The sequence below is a fragment of the Agelaius phoeniceus genome, chromosome 5, assembly GCF_051311805.1.
Source record: "Agelaius phoeniceus isolate bAgePho1 chromosome 5, bAgePho1.hap1, whole genome shotgun sequence".
Classification (NCBI taxonomy): Eukaryota; Metazoa; Chordata; class Aves; order Passeriformes; family Icteridae; genus Agelaius; species Agelaius phoeniceus.
The window spans coordinates 59395357-59411776 of record NC_135269.1 but is presented as its reverse complement, the minus strand read 5'-3'; the positions used below and the strand labels follow the sequence as shown (position 1 = coordinate 59411776).

Sequence of the window (16420 nt, the reverse complement as noted above, 5' to 3'; positions counted from 1 at the left end):
CTGTAAATTCAGGATCTGCAACAGAAATTAATTGCCTTCTTCCCTCCTGCAAAATTTTCCTCAGATGGTCCTACTTGTCTGAGGAAGGAAGTGAACAAGGAAGGCTTTGCAAAGCTCTATATAATTGTTCCATGATCTTCATCTCCTTTCTTGCATGTTTGAGGAGCAAACAAGTTAACATTTAAATAAGCAGCAGCATGTTGCAGATGGCTTGAAATGACAGCTCTGACGCACAGACTCGGGCTCAGTGCTGCACTGGTAACCTTTAGAGAGGGAGAGAATAATCTCCAGCTGCTGCAGACGCTGAGAGTGCAACTTCCAGCAGGAAAGGTGGGGCCCTGGTGAACACCCACCGTGCCCTGAGGAGATTCCTGGCACAGCCTTTGGAACTCCCATCTCAGTCCTCAAGAAATGCTGCACTAACCCCAGAGAGGGCTTGGGCAAGGCACGGCCTGGCTCTCTTACACATTGTCACAGGATGTCACACATGGAGTCATCATGTGGGAACTGCACAAATAAACATTGCAAAGCTAAAAGGGGCGACTGTGGCGATGCTTTACAACACAGGGTCACCCTTCAGCCAACATTCTAGTACACAGTATTGTTGAGTGACAGCATATTTGTAAAACAAACACTGTAAGGGCTCATCTGTTGAGATTCCAACTTACTAATTCATTAAGTAGGCCAAGCTAGAGCTGCCACACTTAAATATAGCTTTGAATATAATTTTCTTCTCCCTTTCTGCTTCTATTTCTTCATTGAACTGATACAATCATCTTGGAGTTGCCTTCTAAAATTTGCTTATATTTGTGCTATTTGCAGCAAAACTGTGACATTTAAGAAAATGCAAAAACAACAGACCCCATTTCACATGGAGACTAATAGAGCTCCTGGTATGTGGCTGTTCCTTTTCTAATACAGATTGTCACCACAGTGCTTCCAGCCCCCAGGGTCACTGAGCAGGGAGTGGGTCTGGGTTTTGTCTCATGCCTTCCTTTCTGGGAGTGCAGGATGCACCAGCACAGCTGCTCTGCCAGCCAGGGAGCCCGCTGGCTTTTAGTTACATGGCAGGAACATTCCCAGTCCCACTGGGAGAAGGCAGATGGTTGTTGTGCACATCTGGTGAAGGGGTGGGGGGGCACAGGGGTCAAGGGAGACGGTAACACAGAGCAACCACAAAGTTGTGCCTATAAATACACACCCACTGCTGTAGGATGGTGGGCTGGAGAGGCAGAGCTGTATTTATGTTTGCTGCTCCTTCCAACAAACAAGCCTTCGGTGGAACCCTGCGTTCCTGCACGAAGAGTTCACGGATTTGAAGGCAGCACTGCTCCCTGGTACATGCCTGCTGGCAGCTGGCAGCAGTAGGCAGTGAATCAGGCAAGGCTTAAAGAAAGCAAAAGGACTGAGGAGTGATATTCAGCCCATGTTTCACACACAGAGGCTTCTCCTGGTGTAAGATGGTAAGAGAGGAGCAGCCAAGATCCCTGTGTGGTGCTGCAGCCCTGGGAAGCCTCAGATGAGCCCACCAAACCTGACAAAGCAGAGGAGATGGTAGGAAGATGCAGGGTCACAGTACACTTGGGTGCCTGTGAGTAAAGCTGCTGCTACATCAACAAGGGCTTGGCCATTCCTCAATAACTTGTGCCAGAGCGTGGCTGGGAATTTCCAGCAGAGCTCATTTATCAGCAAGTGGAAGATGCTCCTGAGGCCAAGAGCCTGTGCTCAGTTCTCTGGAGAGAGGAGTCTGAGCTTTGGGTTCCTGGAAGCCAGTGACAGCCGTGGCAGCCCTGCCCCATGAGCTGGTCCTGGGGCTGCTCCCGCTCCTGCCGGCGCTGATCCATCAGCCTCGCTGGCAGGGAGCACCAGGAGGAGCTGCCTGTCCCCACCTGCAGCCCCTGCTCAGGGACAGGGTGAAGTGTGCAACTGGGCAACCAAAGAACCCGAGGCAGCTTCACCTCTGAGCACAGGCTGGGACTGGAACAGCACCAGGGAATTCCCACCACAGCTCCCATGTCCCTGTGCAGCATCCAGACTTACAGCCCCTCTTTGCTGAAGCCCAGGACATGTTGTCTGGGGGGAGACAAAAGAAGGATGGATTGGATGACTGGAGAGTTGAGATCCTTCAGAAAAATAAAGTTACTGAGCACAAAAACAGTTCCTCATGCTGGCCATGGTGCACTTGAGAGCTCTTAAATTTTGATAACAACTTCCTTGTGAGCTACTGCTGAGGGGTCCACAGCAGGTACAAATACACAGTAAGGAATCACTTTGAATTTTTTGCACAGCAACAAACTACAACAGAGAAGCAAGCTGTTACAGGCAGAAAGACAGGGAAAGAATATTTATTTTATCTAGCTAAAGTAAACCTGACATTTTGCACCTGGTCAGCTCCCTGAAAACCTTCAGCCTGCTCCTTCCCAATGGTCCCTGGGGAGCAGCACAAGGGTTTACAGGGAAAAAGGCAACTAAAACACTGCTTGGTGCAGCCACAAAGTGCTTTGGGTGCAGCTCACTTCATTCCCAGCAAAGGCCATCAGCATCATGAACTGCAGAGAGATTAGGCACATCCACAGGTTTATTTTAAATCCCAAAATTAGAGAGAAAAACTGGGGGAATGGGACAGCAGGAAATTGTGCTTTTTAGATAAACTGGCCTCTTGTAGCAATGAGGGGCCCACATGTGATGAGCAGACTGAGCAGCAGGTGGGAGATGCAGGCAGGGTAGGATGACATCAAGGATGCCATCCTGATGAGTGGAGATGCTTCAGAAGAGTCAGAAATGTCTCACATTTCCACTCAGGTCAGACCTCAAGTGCTCTGGTCAGCAGTAATTGTTAGCCATGTTAGATGTTTATTAGCTGCTACAAAGAATTGTCCCTTGTATTAAAAAGACAGTTGAGAAACTCCTGTGAGTTTTCTTACTGTCACTGTCATTTATCTTGATAAATCTCTCCCCTTCCACTCAGCAGAGTCCCTGTCTTTTCCATCCTATACACTCCTCAAAGTTTGTTGTGGGCTCAAATAGTTTTTTGAAATCATCACAAGCTGAAAATAGAAAAAAACCATATTGACCTGCTTAACTTAGGAAGCTCTAACACCTCTTGGTGAAGTTGTGGGTTGGCATCATTATCCAGATGGTAACACTGCTATCCCTTAACTGATTTATCTCCTTGCTTTGAAAAAGCCCTTGAAAAAGATTACAGAGATAACCAGATAGATGAAAGGGAGAAGCTTTACCCTAAAAGCAGCACCCAAAACCACTCAATGTGAGCCCTTGATAATCCTTTGCCAGACTGTTATTCCCATCAGATCAAACAAGATGGAATGAGATTTAGGCTATGCTAAGTGCCATACTGCAGTATTACAGTCCCACTGTCACACCTTCTAGCAGCTTTTATCTTTTTTTCCTTCTCTCCTGCCCCAAAAGAATCTGATTTAACTCACAAAACCAACTCCAGAGGCAGCTAAAAGGAGTTTTGCAGGTTCCTTCTGCTGCACTTGCTCTTTTACTGTGGCTTTGCTTGCATTGTTTCAAAGAGATGGAGTCAAACTTCACAAAAATAAGCAACCTGAGAGCATCACAACTCTTACCCACTCCAAAGACAATCAGTAATGTCAATACTCTAAGGTGAATTCTCAGGCATTTTTCTAGAAGAGCCCTTTTACAGCTTTACAGTAAACAATGAAAACAAAAGCTTTCTGAATACTCCAACTGCATTCACCATTTTCCTGTGTCCCACACTTGCATCTCCAATAGAAGTATTTAAACACTCTGAAGCTGAATTTTTTTTTTTTTTTTAAAGCCATTCATAATTCATAATGTCAGTGTTTCACCTGAAACAGTGAAAGAACAGTGGTTGTGGTAAAGCAAAGTGGCCTGGAGAACTCTGTGTGCCCAGCCAGGGAGGGCTGGGAGCCTGCTCCCACACAGGCAGGTGCAGGAAAGCAGCCAAGGGCAGGATGAAAAGCTGCTGCAGCTGCTGAAGGCTGCTAGCAAAGAGGCAGCCACGGGCACCTGGAGCTCCACACCTACCAGGGGACAAGGGAATCATGGTCAAGCTCAGAAAACTCCTTTGCATTGCTGCCTGTGGGAATGACACCATGGAGGAGGCCAGGAAATCTGTCCATTCCTGGTAGGAAAGGTCCAGGTAGGAAAATGGCACAAATCATGAATCCAGGGAGGAAGGTTGTTGGGAGTCCAGAGAGCAATGGTGAGCTTGCTCCAGAGTGAGAGGGAGGAATGGGCTGGAAGAGGTAACTAAAAGCACCAATGGTCATAGAGTAGACAGGGTTCCAGGAGCTCATTTGGAATGGGAATTTTGTTTTGCTGAAGACAGTCAAGAAGTCTTCGGGGACTGCAGCATACAGTGCAGGAAGCTGCTTGTGGCAAAGCAAGATGATTGCTGCTGCATGCAGCCAGTCTTCAGTACAGCCTGCCTGAGCTGGGCAGCTTGGAACATCACAGGAGCTGCTGGGAAGCCTACCTGACTCTAATCTGGGGAGATAAACGAATTCAGGGGCTTTGTTAACACTTGAGATGCAGAATTTTCCATGACATCTCGGTAAACTTTAGCAGTCCTAGCTCAAATGAGCTTCTGTTGACTATGCTGGCAGTACAGGACTCAATTCAGAGGCACCAGTTTACCATTAAAATCTTGTCCTTAGAAAGGCTGGTTCACTCCTGTTGAGGACACTGTAAAAACACCAGTGCCAAAGCAGTTGTGGAAAAATAAACAGCACTATGGGTGAAAGCAGTATCATGAAGTCTCCAGCAGAGAGGAGATCACAGCTGTTGTCATATAAAAAGATGTATATATAAGATGTATAGTTGTATTATTGTTTTTAAGATGGAAGAAATCCTGTTTATGTAATATACAAAACATACTCTTGAAGGGATTAGACTAAATAATGCCCTAAATTCAGCATCTTCTAGTCTAATAAAGGACATAAAACCTGTTCAGCAATCTGTTTCTATTTTAAAAGACAAGCTATGGTATACATTACAAATATTGTTTGTAAAAGAGAGCTATGGAAGGAGGGTTGGTGGGATGTTCTGCATATATTAATGCTTCATTAAAAATGCCATAAGAAGTAAGGAAAAAAAAAGCCCTAAGTTTAAGATGCCCTCCCACATAAGGAAAAGGATTTTAAAGCACTTATTAAATTACTTCACTTGCATGAGCAAAACCATGAGCTTTCTTGGAAATCAGGACAAACTGATTATATAAGACCCTGATAGTTCTTCTTTAAAATGTTATTTGAACCCATGAAGATTTATATCTAGAGTTAAAAGGGGGAAAAAAAGTATGATTTGGGTTGTGGTTCTTAAGGAATCTTAATGTGGATCCCTTACAATGACTCTAATTAATTAATCTTATATGGAATTGTGAATCCTAGTGCCACCCTGCTGGGCTCTGCCTTTGGTCAAATGGAGTCAGATTTCCATGGTGAGCTTCAGAAGAGGCAGGGATCATCCTTCTGCTCAGTACTGGGACTGCACCCTGTGCACTGCTGTCCTGATCCACCAGCAGGGCAGCTGCAGGACGCTGGGCCAGACTTTTCTTTAGTACTTTGGTAAAAATCTGTTTGCTCTGCAAACTTTGGGGCAAAGCAGAAAATGGAGACTCTGCTGCGAACGAGCACATCTGTGTGACACCAGGTCTATTAAATCCAGTGCTATAAAAATTACTGTAAAAACAAACAGTAAAAGGTCCAGCAGCATCACCTGCAGGACAAGAGAGGAGCAGGAGATACCTCTGGTTGTTGCTGCCTGCCTGAGTGCCCTGAGGTTTGTGCCTGGCCAGCAGCGCCGCAGCCCCTCCCAGCACACAGCTCTGCCCAGCCAGGCTGAGCCCAACACACACACAGAGCTCTGCCCAGCCAGGCTGAGCCCAGCACACACACACACAGCTCTGCCCAGCCAGGCTGAGCCCAGCACACACACACACACACAGCTCTGCCCAGCCAGGCTGAGCCCAGCACACACACACACACACAGCTCTGCCCAGCCAGGCTGAGCCCAGCACACACACACACAGCTCTGCCCAGCCAGGCTGAGCCCAGCACACACACACACAGCTCTGCCCAGCCAGGCTGAGCCCAGCACACACACACAGAGCTCTGCCCAGCCAGGCTGAGCCCAGCACACACACACACACACAGCTCTGCCCAGCCAGGCTAAGCCCAGCACACACACACACAGCTCTGCCCAGCCAGGCTGAGCCCAGCACACACACACACACACAGCTCTGCCCAGCCAGGCTGAGCCCAGCACACACACACACAGCTCTGCCCAGCCAGGCTGAGCCCAGCACACACACAGAGCTCTGCCCAGCCAGGCTGAGCCCCGCACACAGCTCTGCCCAGCCAGGCTGAGCCCAGCACACACACACACACAGCTCTGCCCAGCCAGGCTGAGCCCAACACACACACACACACACACACACAGCTCTGCCCAGCCAGGCTGAGCCCAGCACACACACACACACAGCTCTGCCCAGCCAGGCTGAGCCCAGCACACACACACACACACACACAGCTCTGCCCAGCCTGGCTGAGCCCAGCACACACACACACACACACAGCTCTGCCCAGCCAGGCTGGGCCCAGCACACACACACACAGCTCTGCCCAGCCAGGCTGGGCCCAGCACAGATGGGGCTCTCACGGTGCTCCCTGAGCTGCCATTTGTTCCTGCCCCGAGCAGATGAGTGGGCAGAGCAACTGCCCAGCTCAGGACAGCAGCTCCTTATGGAAATGAACCCTTCACTGGGCCTGGCTTTCAACTCTGCTTCAGCAAGGGTGAGCTTGAATAAGGGGAGTTAACACAGAGTCTAATGGTAAAGGTGAGAATTTGGCCCTTGAACGGATGAACTATCCTTCAGGCTGGCTCAAATCATGTCAAGTCTAATAGGGCTTCTTTTATGGAGGAAAAGTTGAGTTTTCAAGCTTAATTTAAAAAGAAAAAGAAAGAAATTGCCCTGACCACTTAAAGAAGTGCTCCTTTCAACACAATCCCTGTTCAGGAAGGACACCTGCAGCAGGGTCATCTCACCTAACTTCAAATGTCTGCAGGGCAGCTGGCTGCCTGAGAGAGCTCCTGTGTCCCAGCCCACACTCCATTCACTGAGCAGAGAAAATGGGAGCTTTCAGGACACAATGCAACTGACCTATTTTAGGTACCTGCTTCAGGATGAGATGAATCAGCCCCAGCAGCGCCTGCTTCTCTCTGTTGTCTATAAAGGGAGTCTGGCAAATATACCTCTGGCCAGGTAAATACCACCCCCATGCTGAATTCAAGCAGAAGGAAATGCACAAAAATGCTCAGAGTGGGACTAATTCATACCATTCACACCACGTTTCAAGCAAAGCATTTAAGACCTACAGAGCGGAAGCAGCACTCCAATTAGCTTTAATATGAAGCTAGAAGGATCCTGGTAACACAAGGAAATTAATATCTAGGCAGCAGGTCCCTAGAGTAATTGCACAGTTGTTACAAAGGGAAGTTGCACAAAATTACCATTTGCAAGGCTGCAGCAAACAAAAAGAGAATATTTTGATGTAGGCCAGTGCAGGGATCTGAGGGCTCCAAACATCCAAAGTTCAACTCACACAGCTGAACAACTACAGGTGGAAAAAGCCTGAAGAGGGTGACTGATAGAGCAAGAGGCCTGCAGTTCAACTTGGGTTCATATGAGACACACAAAGAGCTGGCTCAGAAATCTTCCAATAGAGTATTAAAGAAAATAAGAGTGATTCGTGGTCATACTAGTGACTGATGTCTGCTTGCCTGCCTTACATATGGATAACTAGCCATGAAAAATGAATAAAGGATTCAGTGAAAGGATTGAAAGGAAAACTTAAGTATTCCAGCTTTGCTACTTAGTCTAATGGATGACAGTGTCTCAGCCTAAAAGCCTCATCCCAAGGTTTGCTCCTTAATACCCCCATGGTTAGAACAATTTATCAGTGTCTGAACATGACCACCAGCACACCCATTAACTGAATCAGTCTGGATGAAATTTAATTGCAGACAAAGACAAAAATGTGTTGTAGATTAAGGATGGCATTTTCAAACTTGGGAAAACAAATTGAAGAGAAAAAATCCCCCCAGTTCTCAAATGATTTGCATTCCCTGCTTTCCCTACTATATCTGAGATTCAACAACACAATCAAAATATTCATAGCTGATTACATATACACCTATCACCTATGTCCCTGTAATTCAGTGTCATGGCTTGAGATTCAAGAAAAGCTGGTTTTGTAGACAAACCAGACTAATCACAAGTATGATTTTCAAAAAATACACATATGAAGAGACACAGCTTGTATTTTAACATTTCAGAAATAAATTCTAGTAATATCTACTGGTGATCAACTAGTATCTCCTTAACTGGCCTGATCACTACATGGGACTGTGTGGTGCTATCAGCTTCAGGAAGTGCAAATATTTATAGCAGACTCCTCTTGGCTGCTTTAGAAGTGTGGAAAGAAAACAGTTGAATTTCTGAGGCACAATCACTGTTGGCTGGGATGTAGAAGTCAGCTTTTATCACTCCAGCAAAAGCTGGCAACATCCATGCATCATAGTTCAAGGACAGAGGTGGCTCCCAGGCCAGATGGAGCCCAGTGCAGCTGTGGAGGACACCAAGCAGTGACCTGGGACACAGTGACTGCCACTGAGATGGCAGCTGGAGAGTTTAGGGCTTTAGGAGCCAAATGATCATCTGAGTCTTGAATCCTGAGGATCCCCAGGCTGGTTTTGTCATGTTCATACAAATCTGCTGTCTCTAACATACTTCAAAACTTTGCTTGATTTGAAAAACAAGACTCTTCATAACTTTTCCTAACATCTTAAGATGCAAAATAATATTTAGCTATGAAGTTATCTACCCTAGCAACCTGATGTAATTATTACTTTCTAAAGATCATGGGCTGATTTCCTGAAGAGTAACATTCCAGGTGTGTAACAAGGGTCTTCCAGTTTTAGATTTTTAGATTTCTACCTACATTCATATTGGTTAAGCTTTCAGAGCTTCTCTTTCCTAATACAGATGACAGGACAGCTGCAGTCTTGACTTTCCAGCAGTTAGGAGAGAGGGGCTGTTTTGCAAAAACACATTATTAATTTAAGCCATCATTGTTCACAGTTACTTCCTTTACAAGAGGATTATGTGCTCCTTCCAAAGGCACTGGAGAGTTTGAGCACAGGGCAGTGGACAGGAGAGCTCTGAGTTTGTATTTCTGCCACTTTGCAACTCATCCCATGAGTGGAGAGAAGGTAATGGTATTTGTGATACATCCCCTGAGGCACATTTTTTTACTTTTCAAGAGTCCTAGTGTGCAGATAAGTTCCTGCTCCGTTATCATAAATGTAGAGGAGAAAGAAGCCCGGTTTTTACCGTATGAGAGCAAGCCTGTCTTTCTCAGATGGATGATCATCGAGCCACTGGGAGTAGCGGGCAACGGACCACTCAGCCCTCTGGTACAGAGAAACACAAACACCAGTTACACAAAATGCAAAAAAGGAAACACTCCAATTTCAGAATCAGAGATGACATAAATGAAAGCCACATGAGGCTCTCAATACTGCAGTGATGCAGAATGAATTAAGAAATCAAAGACAATTAACAGGAATAGCCCAGTACGTTATTTGGGGGCTCAGAGGTCATCTCCTACATCAGCTGTTGGCCCATTTCTGACAGGGTTTTTATCTAGATTTCCTGCATCTTACAAGAGAAGGATCCAGGCAATTTGCAGTCTGGGGAAAGGTCTGCAACTTCTACTACGAGCTGACAGAATAATAAAGAATTGGGAGTCTATTTAATATCAGGTTATTGTATCCCTACTATTAATCCCTACTATCCCTACTATTAAATCAATCAATCAATTTAGTAAACCAATTATTATAATGCTTTTGCCACAATAAAAACAAAGCCAAATATTATATAAAATATGCATTTGTATAATTTTAAACTAAAACAGCTAGGGCAAACTACAATGCTCATCACACCTTAGGACATCTGAAAATAAAAGACAAGTTGATCTTATTACCTGGAAGGGTGATTTTAGCTCTGGTGGTGCTCTTGTAAATAAGAACTGAAGAATAATGCTGAATGGAATAACCTCTCCCAGAGCTGGGCTACTGGCAATATGCTCACTGGTCTGGAACAGCAGTGGTCTGGAAAAATGTAACAATACACTCATTAAATGAAGAAAAAGCTTATCTTATGCATTAGAAAAGTGCCTCTATGTGGTGGCAATATTTTGTTAGGATAGAACCATCGAGTTTTTTGCCCCTACTCTGCATCTTGGGTTTCCAACACAGGTCCAGTTTGCAAAAAATTAGAGCAGTTGCCTATTGTAATTAAACAACAAAGGACCATAAATTTTGTATTTCAGTGAAAACATTTAAGGTAACTATAGAATTCGCTGTCATACAGAAGATGCACTGAAAGCAATACAAAAAAGTACAATTTGGCCAACATTTGCATGACAAAGATTGTTAAATCATAGTTATACTCTGCATAAAATTTAAAAGAACTTTAATCTATTTCTAATTTGCAGGTGGGTGTTGCCAAAAAAGCTCTCAGTTCAATCAGAACTAACAGGAGGTAATAAATCAGTTTGAAATACAGTTTAGTCATACTGTGACTGCTCCTCACCTGAATGACCTCAGCTGTCTGTAGGACTTTCCCAAGTCGGAGACTCGCCGACACAGCGGGGCTACTGCTAACTCCATCTAGAAAAGCAAACAGTTCCATTGGAGTTCCATCCTCCCAAAACATAACACCTGGCATTGAATGAGCCTTTAGTCTTTAAGCAATAATCCAAACTCACAGACTAAGTCAGTGACTTCTGTCTGGTGGCTGAATTAAGACAAGAAGCTCTTTTCCTTTCATACTATGTTGCCCAAGCCAAGACTTCTGCCTTGTTCTTGGCAGTAAGCATTTAGTGACAAATGTCTCTACAGTCTGTGCATAACAACAGAAGGGGCCTCCTGAGCTTTCTGAGACTAAAGCTTTGTTTTTTGCAGCAGGTTTATTTTGTTGGTGGTGAGTTTCCTAATGAAGCACTTGTGTCAACAGCCCAAAAATCTGACCACAGCCTGGGAAGAAAACAAATCTAGGCAGGTCTCCACAAACCACTGGTAAAGCAATAAAACTGCAGGTACATTTCAGCTGGGCACCCTTTCCTTTGGTGGAAGACAAGGTTAAAATTATTCCTTCCTGAAAAGTGGGCCCCAAAACCTATACAGATTAGACAGAAGGCAGCTGTGATCTATTGCCAAAGGGTCATATGGAATCATGGTCAAAGAGTAAGACCATTATTTTCATACTTATTTTCATACTGTTGGATTTCTGAGTTAGAGCAGCCATCTTTAAAAACAAACAAGTTTAAAACACTTTCTGTTGTTGAAGCATGGGAGTTCAGCTTTTTTGAAGAAGAGTCAGGCTCCACTTGGGTTTTTACATCTAAATTCTGTCACAGGCTCTTCATTTGTCAGTGAGGACACAGAAGTGAGAAAGAACTGTTTCCCTTCTGGATCCCAGACCGAGCATGAACATTACACAGCAAAATTTCAGTTAATGTGCACACCAATACAGATACCACCCCTTAAAAAAACCCTGCAGGTAATTTTACTCAGACATGGATGAAGTCTTTATTTTTTGCATTCCTGAAATGTCAGCCAAATAAGGGATCAAGCTTTATTCTCTGTTTATTAAAATCCCAAACTTGAAAGACTATTCAGACTTTGATTTACATATAATGCACAATTAAGCTAAGTTTCAAAGGATGACAGCTAAAATAAGTAAGAGGATCAAAACCACCATACAATGAGTTTCTCTTGTAAGTAATATTGCTGAACGAGTTTCAAAGTGTTTGTGATATGACACTATTTACAGTGAAGTCTTTAATACTATTATATTATTCTTTCCAGCTGCAGCATTTCCTCAGACAGAGATGGAAGCTGGGCCACCAGCTTCACCAAGAGCACAAAACTATGCTGGGGTTCCAGCATAGACAAGGAATAGGGTGCAGTGAACTATGATGCCATAGTTCATCTAAACCCAGAAGAACTTAAATTAGTGAATAATGCAAATCAAGGCTATATACTTCAGGCATCCCTCTTTAAAAGCAGGTGGCAGGATAGGAGTCATCTCACCTGCTTCTCAACATCTACAGCTTCTCTTCAAAGGCAGTGGCAAGAAACAGCCACTCTTGGGGGCGTGATGCACCTTTCCCCAAGGTGGACACCCAAAGTAAGTCAGGTGGATCATGTTTGTAGGAGTAACCCCCTACATGGCACTCAGGCAAAGCTGGGAAAGCCACAGGGTCCAACCCAAGCATCCTGGCTTCCCCTGCAGACCAGGAGAGGTGGGTAGCTCTGGAAAGCAATGGGGAGCTGTCCCATGGGCAGTGCACAGCCACTGCCTGAGCCCAGGGACCTCTGCATACCTGCCCACATCTGGCACTTCCAGGCCACTTGAAATCTGCATTTTATGGAAATAGAAAGGAGAAGAAAGTGAATAAAAAATCCAGGACATAAGGAAATAAGGCTCCAGACCTGAGTAACAGCCTGGCTTCCTCTTGCCTGCTGCCCTTTTTGGTCCCCAAATCTTTAGGCTATGAAATGGCCCCTCTCCACCCCCTGAGGATGAGGTCACCTCTCCTGCAGGCAGGTGGGAGGTCAATGTCCCTGTGGCTCAGGAGCCAGCAGCAGCTGTGCTGAACCTGCTGGCACAGGGGAGCGAGGGCAGGCTCCCAGGGAAGGCAGGCTCTGCAGGAACTGCTGCAGGGAGGGGCTCTGACTGCAATGAAGGTACAGCAAGTTCAGCACGTTGCTCCCCCAGGAGCACAGGTGGGAGCCAAGAGGCTGCTGTGCCACACAGGACCAGGAACAAGCAGCCAAAACAAGGAGCAAACCAAGTATGCCTTGCTGCATCATGATACAAGAACCCTCCAGAGCCTGAAAAACAAACGGGAGCAAGACTCTGATTTCTCCAGAGCTTTGTTTCAGGCATCAGCACTGGCTGGGGGCAGCTGCAAGGAACTGATATCCTGCAGGAGCTGGTGTCCCAGCTCTGGTGGGAGCTGTGGGCTTGTAGCTGTGAGGGACCAGGGAGAAGATAAATCCTTTAGGTTCTTTAGAGACTTAGATAACAGGCAACAAACTGCCAGTCTGACTTGTGGAAACAGAGATGCGTAGATCAAACGGTACTCAAGGGGGGGAAGAAATAACAGCATAGCAAAATATAATTTTGCTTAATAAGTTTTAAAGGATTGTTTCGCTCCTGGAACATAATATGAAGCAATGAGACGTTAAGTGAAACTTTCTACAGCTTAACCAATTCCTTATTAAAACAAATTTAAATGAATTCTCTTGAATATACTTTGTAGTTTCCGTAAATTAAAATTTTTAGTCTTAAGTACTAAAGAAGAAAAATTACTTTGGAAAATTCTATTACTTCATCTTCAACCTTTATTCACTGTAGGAAATTATTAGTATTGCTAGAACTAGATAGATTTAATGGCAGCAGATGGTGGATTCGTGAAGTAATAGCTGCCAAAGAAAAATATTGTTTTTAAGCTTTGCAGCATACTATACTATCTCACATTGACTCATGAAGAGTGGGAATGAGCAAAAACTAATGTGGTAAAAATGTACATAAACCACAGAAACTCTTTTTTTTTTAACTTTACAATACTAGTCTTTGTGTTATAACCCAATCTCTCTCCAATAAACAGCATAATTCACATAACAACTAAGATTGTTTTCTTTCCTTGAATTTTAGGTGTTTATCTGAGCCCAGTGACACAGTGGGATGCTACAGCATCCTTCTGCTGTCACAATCACTTCTGAGGCCACTGAGAGGGGTTTAGTGTCTCTGCTGAGCATTGTGCCAGCCCAGGAGCAAGTGCTGGGGAGGAAGACTCGGCTGGAACAGCTGCTGTTTTCAAGGTGCTGGAATTGGGCAGAGAATTGAGCGTGCATCACTTTTGCTTGTGTTACCTGTCATCACCTGAAATGGCATCAACTGTTGATTCACACAGTGAGTTCTGCTGTAGCAGCCTCTGCTGTGATACACAGCCATAATTTCAAAGCTTGCCAGTGAGCTCTGACATCAAGGGATGCTTTTGGCTGTTGGCAGCCAGTGTTTGTATTATCTGTGCAAGGCCTTTCGCTCAGCCACGTCCTGTGGACTTTACATATAAAAGGGTAAGTAGTGTTTTCTGTTTCTTTTCCAAATTTCCCTTCCAAATTGCAAATTTGAAAATTCAAACATCCAGGTTAAATTCAGTGATAAATCAGGTGTTCAAGCAGTAATTTGCAATCACAGAGGCTTGATGTGACATTATCATTAGCACAGAATCCAAGGGGAGCATTAGGAGATGAATGTGCTTGCCAAAAAGCAAGCAGCAGATAGAACAGAAGAAGGCCTAATGACTTCTTTCTTTTAGCTTTGTTCAAAACTCATTGCTTTGCCATGATTTATTCATGCTGGTTTGCTATGCTGTGCAGGACACAGTGGCAGGCGCCTGCCCAACATATGCTTCTTTTCAATGGTTAATGCTATCTAAGCCCAAAAAGGCAATATTATCTTTTCTTCTCATATGACTCTGCCATAGCCCATGGCTAGGTGGTCAATTATCTGTTGAACTATTCACTGGCTGGCCATATTGAAAAAAATACATCACATGCCTGGCTTCTCTAATTGGATTATGTTCAGCAACCCAAGGGTGAAGTTAATACATAGTCTAGATACAGATAATGCATATATATTGAAGACTGCTTTAAAAAGCCCATAGTGAAGTTATTTTTTAGTGCCTATTGTGGTATTTTCAAGATCTCTCATAACTTAAACAGCTGTTTTTTCAGCTGGAAAATCTTAACATTAAATTTTTAGCAATTACATTTCCTCCTGGCCAAGATGAATTCCAAGTTTTTAAATGTTACCTCAAAATGCTTTTTTCTAGCCATTCACCAGGACAGGATGCTTTAACAAACAAGGGAGCAGAAGAGCTGAACTATTATATGCAAGGACGTTGGCCTTGAAGGGATGTGCAATTTGATTTCTCCCCAGTGCAGCAATTCCAAAACGGTTGCTGTTTAAGTAAATCCTTCAGCTGGAACACCTCTAAAATAACACACATCAGCAAATAATTCCCTCTTTCCAGGAAGATAATTAGCACTAAACATTAAATGTATTTTAGCTTTAGTAGTTTCTGTCTTTATGACTACAACTGTGATTACAGCATCCTGCTGCTCTCATTTCTCTGTAAGAAACTAGAAAGCAAATTTTTTAGGAAAAATTATAAAAAGCGCCTTTACGCTTGTATCATCATGTTTGATCAAATGAGCAAATCTGTCTACATTTAAAAAATCCAAATGCCTAAAAATCTTGCCTTTTTAAATGCCACATATTGAATCAGGAAACTGGATTCTGACCCTAGTCTAGCCAGCAAGTAGGAACAGCTCTTCTACACTAGAATTTAGCATTGTAAACTTCTACCATAAAAACATTTTCCTAGGAAAATTCAATAAAACTCAAGTATTTTGCAGCAATTTTCTGATAAACACTTGAAGAATTAGTGGCAGCATTAACTGTACCCTATCAAAACAGTCTGAACACAGTACTGAACAAGGCAAAAAATCCCAACCATAAATCATAACTAGATAAGAAATACAGAAAAGCATACAGAGAATAGTATCAACTCTAACAGGACCAATAAAAATAGTTCATTCTTTACTGCATTTTCCAGCACTTCCATCAGGTTTTAGGAAGGCCTGAACTACAAGCCAGAATCCCAAATTGTGCCTAAGTGCTGTAACAGCTCCGAACACCAAGCAAATAAAAAGGTCCTCTGGAGAAGAACTTGCACTCCCCAGAAACAGAAGTGTTGAAAACCATCAGGGCTTGCTGGCTTACTTGCCTCCAGGAAAACATTTTTTTCAGTCTGACAAGCACTGAATTAAAAAGTGAAATTTGGTATTAAATATGTGAATATTGAATTATGGGCACCTTGAAAATACAAAACCAAACAAAACAAGCTGATTTGGGTGTATACAGGAGTGAGCTGAAAAGTAATCTTGTGCAATTGCTTGCATAAAAACTGAAACTGAGAGCATGAAAAGAGCTGAACTCAGCCTGGAAATGTTTCTAATGAGACTCCCAAGGAACTGTGGCACTGATAACAACCTTGCAGTGCTGTGCACATTTCCTAGGAACATTTCCAATGTTCCTGTAAGCACTGATTTACATGCAATCACATTAATGATATTCAGGCATATTTCAAGCCTATCATAGCTCTGTTTACAGCTGCCACAGTAGCACACACCTAGTCCCACTGCTGGGAAATCTTTAATGCACAGGGCAGCCAAATGCCATACTGACACTGCAAACAGGCTAAGACAG

General features: G+C 44.0%; 1 protein-coding gene across 1 annotated transcript in view; it reads right to left on the bottom strand.

The window, feature by feature from the left end:
• Positions 1–16420, bottom strand: part of COG5 (component of oligomeric golgi complex 5) — a 174264-nt gene that overhangs the window by 755 nt on the left and 157089 nt on the right. The window contains exons 19-21 of the mRNA XM_054631746.2: positions 10667–10743; positions 10056–10182; positions 9404–9483 (exon numbers count right to left, since the gene is read on the bottom strand). Coding sequence (XP_054487721.2) covers positions 9404–9483; positions 10056–10182; positions 10667–10743 — 284 coding nt within the window. The remainder of the gene's footprint in view (positions 1–9403; positions 9484–10055; positions 10183–10666; positions 10744–16420) is intronic.